General features: G+C 39.0%; 1 protein-coding gene across 1 annotated transcript; it reads left to right on the top strand.

The window, feature by feature from the left end:
• Positions 1–3,938: 3,938 nt before the first annotated feature.
• Positions 3,939–6,326, top strand: LOC143399817 (protocadherin beta-5-like). Its single transcript, XM_076856842.2, has one exon. It carries the CDS (start codon positions 3,939–3,941, stop codon positions 6,324–6,326), a length of 2,388 nt encoding a protein of 795 aa, XP_076712957.2.
• Positions 6,327–7,000: the final 674 nt, after the last annotated feature.

Here is a 7,000-nt window from a genome sequence, read left to right as displayed (position 1 = left end):
AATAGAAGAATACACAGTGTTCACTACTTGAAAGACTAAATAATGGGAATGATAGGAATATTAGTTCTTCTCCAACCAGTCTATACATGTGACAAAATCCTAAACAAAACGTTAGCCAATTTCTTTGGAAAAGAGAAACACTGCATATAAAGTTTGTATGGAAATATGCCGCAGTCTGGCTGGGCACAAATCACGAGCCACTGAAGCAGGAACAAACTTTATTTTTAAACTGCAAGAAAAAACCTCACACAAGCTCCTGGGGAATTCTCCCGAATGCCACAGGCTGGTGCAGGAACCTGGCAGCGGGAAATATCTCCTCCGGAAAACCCTCCTCTTGCACTTCCTCAACCAATGGGAACTCTCGGGGAATCCCTGGAAATCCCCACTAGAGCTAGAAAGTAGTGCGAGAACTCAAAAGTAGGGGCAGAGGCGGATAGTAATGCCTTGCCTGTCAATCAAAACTGTTGGCAAAATGCCAGGGGCCATACAGACTCCACTGGCTCTCAGCAGAAATACAACCAAACAATAAAAACCAAAGCAATCTTGAAGAAAAAGAATAAAACTAGAGATATCACACTAAAGGTGTGATCTATGACAGAAATAATTGCTAGGTTGAACTTCATTAAAATTAAAATTTTCTGCTGTGCCAAAGATTCTATCAACAGAATAAAAATGTCACAGAGTATGAAAATATTGACAAAAAACATATTATAAAGGATTATTATCCAAAATATACAAATATTGTTAAAATTCATGTAAAACTGGACAAAATAACAAAAATTTACCAAAGAAAATAGATGGCAAATAATCAGATGAAAACATGCTCTATATAGATGTCATCAGGAAAATGCAAATTAAAATAAAATTGCTATACCACTATAAAACCATTAGAATGTCCAACCTCTAGATCACTGACAACACCAAATGCTGAGGAAGATGGGAGCAAAAGGAATTCTTATTCAATGATGATGGATCAGGAAGAGTACAGCTGCTTTGGAAGACAGTTTGGCATCTTCTTGCAAAACTGATACTCTTACAATTGACGCAGCAATCGTGCTTCTTAGTATTTATCCAAAGGAATTGAAAACTTAGATCCACACAAAAACATGCAAGTCACGTGAGGTTTATAGTAGCTATGTTCATAACTATCAAAATCAAAATATCCATCAATAAGTGAATTGATAAGTAAACAGTGATACACTCAGACTTTATATATCATCATTCAATACCAAAATAAATAAATAGCCATCAAATCATTAAAAGGCATGGAGAAAATGTAAATGCATATTGCTATGTGAAATAGTCATTCTCAAATGACTCTATAATGTACTACTCTGACTACAAGACATTTTGGAAAGGGCAAAACTGTGGAGACAGTACAAATATCTGAGGTTTCCAGTGTATTCAGATAAAGAAGAGATAGGTGGAGCACAGATTTTTGACCAGTTAAACTACCCTGTAAAAGTGGATACATGTCATTTACATTTGTAAAAACTCATACAATGTACAGTACCAGAAATGAACCTTATTTTAAACTTAAGAGTTAGTGACAAATATGTGTTGATGTAGGTCCATAAATTGTAAGACATGTACAACTCTAATAGGGGATGTTGATAATGGAGAAGGTTGTGCACTTGTGGGGACGGGGTATATAGAAAATCTCTTTGTCTTTTGATTTAATTTTTTGTGGGTCTAAAACTGCTCTTTAAAAGAGTCTATTGATTTTTAAATGGAGGACTTACCTCTCATAACAAACTATGATAAAGCTATGGTAATCAATAAAATGTGGTATTTCAGAATAAAGAAAAAATTGAACCCTTGAGCCAACATGTGGTTACCTGATTTAAGACAATGATGTCATTTCAGAAATAAAGAGAATCATCTTTACAATCAATGGTTCAAAGACATTTGAATATTTACATGAAAAATGACCCTAACATTATTCACTTGAAGTAATTTAAAATTTATTATAGCTTTCAACATGCAAAATATAGTTATTAGTTTTTCAAAATGTATAACAATATCTTTATGCCTTGGAGTATGAAAAAGATTCAACTAGTATACACAAGCTGTTAACTATAAATAAAATATATTGATAAATCAGACCAAATTAAAGATTTCTTAATCAATGTCACCATAATAAATTTTAAATACAAGCATGGAACCCAACTTCTATGTGTAACCATTAAATTCTCAAAAATTATAAAAAATACAAGCATAGAGTGGGAAGACATATTTGCAATTCACGTATTTGAAAAAGATATTTCCAGAATATAGAATTTCCAGTATAATAAGGAAACAGGCAAACATCCCAAATAGAAAAATATACAAAAAAACTTTTATAAGTTCTTCATGATAATATAAACTAATGGTCAATAAATTTGTGAAAATGTGTATGATTTCATGAATTACCAGGGAAATGCTAATTAAAATCATAATATGCTATTACCACACACTGAGTAGAGTGGCTGAAACTGAAGAGACAACATCAAATGTTGACAAGGATATGAAGAAACTGGAACTCCCAAACTTTGCTGGCATTACAATAACTACTTTTGAAAAAATATTTCACAATATTTGAAGATCTAAATATATGTGCATGCATTAATGCACAACAATCCAAATCCTATGAACATATTCAACATACATAATGATAGAACAAAAAAATCTCAAAACTGGAAAAACCCCAATTTTCAGTCACTGTAGAATGTATAAACTACATGGTATATTCATACATCTGAAAAATATAAACGAATGTGTACAAAACACATTAGAACAACATGACACAGATCAATTTCACTTAATATAATGTAAATTGAAGAACATCTACAAAATGTTAATACTGTATAGCTTTATTTGTATGAAAATTCAAAAAAAAGCTGAGATAGCTATGATAATAGAAGTCAAGATAGTGCTTGCCTTTTAGGAGGGAAGATAAAAACAAAGAAGGGGATAGTATATACACTTAGTTAAAATTCACTGACTTGAGATTCACTGTATGTACATATGTATGTGTGGTCAGATTCATCCTATCCCTCCATTTTACTCTTGCCACTACTCTACTGGTCTTTCCTCTATTTTGATGGAATACCCCCAAGGCCTCAACCATTTTGCCAGTAGCTTCCACATATCAGAGAAAACATTTAAATTTTGACTTTTTTGAACCACTTTGGGACTGAATTAGAGAAATTATTTTGCATACTTTTGAGATTGTCAAAGTATATTCTAATGTTATGTCTAACTTTAGAAAATGATTATCAAATACACACACACGCACACACAAATGGCTTTAAACCTAAATTCCTGCCTTTAACAAACAGTATTTCACTGAGTTGTACAGTTATGCATTGTGACTTTTTCTGGTGGAATGTTATATTTCAAAATTAAAGTAATTTTTAAATCGAAATTTTTGCCAATATACATTAATATTAATTTCATAAAAATAATAAATTATAAACACAAAGTTCCTTCATGTACTCAAATGAAGATAAAAAAGATAAAGATAATATATCAGTTTACTTTGTTCTTAAAGGTATTCTTTTACTGAAAATTAACTCAGGTGATATTCATTTACAACTTCTAATAACTTGGAGATAAAATAAGGAACGCTTTTGTGGCTTAAAAGGGTATGGATACACACCAGATTTAAAATTTGGAATGAAATGGCAAATATTATGTGCAATAGTAAGAAAGGACACCTGGTGGCGCTGCAGGCTAAGAGTGTGAATAATGGGCTCTGGATACCCAAGGACGCATTTGAGCTGGGAATCACTCTGAAAGCTCCCTACAACAATGAGGCGTTTTAAGTGAGCTCCAGGAGACAAATCTTCAGAAAGGTCTTCGTTCCAAGCTCATAAAAACAGAAACATTTGACCAAATCGTCTGAGTGGATTGCATACAGAGTAAAAGGAACTTCACCTTCTGGACCTGTCTGAACAATGGAGGCAGAGCTAGATAAAACGCCACGGAAAAGGCAAGTCATTTTTCTTGCTATGCTGTTGTTTTTGTGGGAGGCTGACTCTAAGGCGATTAGGTATTCCATGCCAGAAGAAACAGAAAGCGGCTACTCTGTGGCCAACCTGGCAAAAGATCTGGGGCTCAGGGTGGGAGAGCTGGCCACTCGGGGTGCGCGAATCCATCACAAAGGCAGCAAACAGCTCTTGCAGCTTGATGTAAAAACCGGCAATTTGCTTCTACAGGAAAAACTAGACGGGGAGGTGCTGTGTGGGGCTACAGAACCCTGCATATTGCATTTCAAACTGTTACTAGAAAACCCAGTGCAGTTGTTTAAAGTTGATGTGCAACTGACGGATATAAATGACCATTCTCCAGAGTTCCTAGACAGGGAAATGATCCTTAGAATCCCAGAGAGTGCACAGCAAGGGACGATGTTTCCTTTGAAATCAGCTCACGACTTTGATATAGGTAGCAACAGTGTTCAGAACTACACAATCAGCCCCAACTCCTATTTTCATGTTGCTACTCACAATCGCGGAGATGGCAGAAAATACCCAGAACTGGTGTTGGACAAAGCCCTGGACCGGGAGGAAGAGTCTGAGCTCAGTTTAACCCTCACAGCACTGGATGGTGGGGCGCCACCCAGGTCTGGGACCATCACAGTTCGCATTGAGGTGGTGGACATCAATGATAATGCCCCCGAATTTTTACAGTCTTTGTATAAGGTACAAGTTCCTGAGAACAGTCCCATAAACTCCTTAGTTCTTATTGTCTCTGCTCGAGATTTAGATGCAGGAACACACGGGAGTGTAGCCTATTCTTTATTTCAAGGTGATGAAGTTTTTCAACCATTTGTAATACATGAAAAATCAGGAGAAATGCGTCTCCAAAGGGCATTGGATTTTGAATCAACCCAACATTATATTGTAGAAATTGCAGCCACAGATGGTGGAGGCCTTGTGGGAAAATGCACAGTGGCCATAGAAGTGGTGGATGTGAATGACAATGCTCCTGAACTAACCATGTCAACACTCAGCAGCTCTATCCCAGAAAACTCCCCAGAGACTGTAGTTGCCATTTTCAGCGTTTCTGATCCAGACTCTGGGGACAATGGTAGGATGGTTTGCTCCATAGAAAACGATCTCCCCTTCCTCTTGAAGCCAACATTTGAGAACTTTTACACTTTGGTGACAGAGAGGCCATTGGACAGAGAAAGCAGAGCAGAGTACAACATCACCATCACAGTCATTGACTTGGGGACACCCAGTTTGAAAACCCAGCACAGCATAAACCTCCTCATCTCAGACGTCAATGACAATGCCCCTGCCTTCACACAAATGTCCTACAGGCTGTTGGTGCACGAGAACAACCAACCCGCCCTGCACATAGGCAGTGTCAGGGCCACAGACAGAGACTCAGGCACCAATGCCCAGATCACTTACTCGCTGCTGCCCACCAAGGATCCACACCTGCCCCTCGCCTCGCTGGTCTCAATCAACTCAGACAATGGGCAGCTATTCGCGCTGAGGGCGCTGGACTTTGAGGCCCTGCAGGCATTCGAGTTCCACGTGGGCGCCACAGACCAAGGCTCGCCCGCGCTCAGCAGCCAGGCGCTGGTGCGAGTGGTGGTGCTGGACGACAATGACAACTCGCCCTTCGTGCTGTACCCGATGCAGAACGCCTCTGTGCCCTGCACAGAGCTGGTGCCCAGGGCGGCAGAGCAGGGCTACCTGGTCACCAAGGTGGTGGCGGTGGATGGAGACTCGGGTCAGAATGCCTGGCTGTCATACCAGCTGCTCAAGGCCACGGAGCCAGGGCTGTTTGGCGTGTGGGCGCACAATGGCGAGGTGCGCACCGCCAGGCTGCTGAGTGAGCGCGACGCGGCCAGGCACAGGCTGGTGGTGCTAGTCAAGGACAATGGCGAGCCTCCGCTGTCTGCCAGCGTCACGCTGCACGTGCTGCTGGTGGATGGCTTCTCCCAGCCCTACCTGCCGCTCCCGGAAGTGGCGTCCGATCGGGCGCAAGGGGACTTGCTCACTGTCTACTTGGTCATCGCCTTGGCCTCTGTGTCGTCGCTCTTCCTCTTCTTTGTGTTGGTGTTTGTGGTGGTGAGGCTGTGCCGGAGGCGCAGGGCGGCGCCACTAGGTGTTTGCTCTGTGCCTGAGGGCCACTTTCCTGGCCACCTGGTGGACGTCAGTGGCACTGGGACACTGTCTCAGAGCTACCAGTATGAGGTGTGTCTGGGTGGAAACTCTGGGACTGGTGAGTTCAAATTCCTGAAGCCCATATTCCCTAACCTTTTGGTTCAGGATGCTGGGAGAGAAGTTAAGGAAAATTCCAACTGCAGAAATAGCTTTGTATTCAACTAATTGTTGTATTTCATTCTCACTATTTTGGCAACTTTCTATTGCAATTTATTTCTTTAGGAATTCTAGTGCTGTTAAAGTATTCCAACCACTATTCCAAACCTGTGTATGTTCCTGGTAGCTCTAAGTTTGTTCTTGTTATTGGTATTAGCATTTTTAGGCATATGAAGTATGTATTTTCCTCATATTTGATCTAATCTTAATGGTTAGTTTCCCCAATTGTAAATTTAGCAAGTAGTCAAAAACTTCTTATTTTAATGAACTTAATAAATTTCATAAACCATTAAAAGGCTTGTATGAAATCTTGAATTTCCATGTATTTGTGGCACACATCTTTAACATATAATTTCATATTTCAATACCAGAGTGTTCACCTTTAACTAAATTTGTGGTTCACTATACTATCAGACTAAGTCCACTGAGTAGCCATGAGCATAAAACCTAGTCCTACTTGTTTTTCTCAAATTGAATGTCAACATTACCTTCATTAAAATATTTATACACAAAAAGTGTGGTCCTTTCCTGTTGTGAGCACCACATATGTAAGGCAATGATATTGTATTTAGTTGGTACTTAACCTAAAACATTGTAAGTGTTCCATAAATACTAAGATTTAAAATTTTAAAATAATTGTCATTTATGATAAACTATAGGGAAAACTATGATATAATTTGCCA

Source organism: Callospermophilus lateralis, chromosome 5 (genome assembly GCF_048772815.1).
Source record: "Callospermophilus lateralis isolate mCalLat2 chromosome 5, mCalLat2.hap1, whole genome shotgun sequence".
NCBI lineage: Eukaryota > Metazoa > Chordata > Mammalia > Rodentia > Sciuridae > Callospermophilus > Callospermophilus lateralis.
Note: the sequence above shows the minus strand (reverse complement) of the source record. Positions and strands in the feature narration are given on the sequence as shown.

What these genes read in the sequence shown, in the direction of transcription:
- LOC143399817 (XM_076856842.2), top strand. Translation starts at nt 3,939, where the DNA reads ATGGAGGCAGAGCTAGATAAAACGCCACGGAAAAGGCAAGTCATTTTT.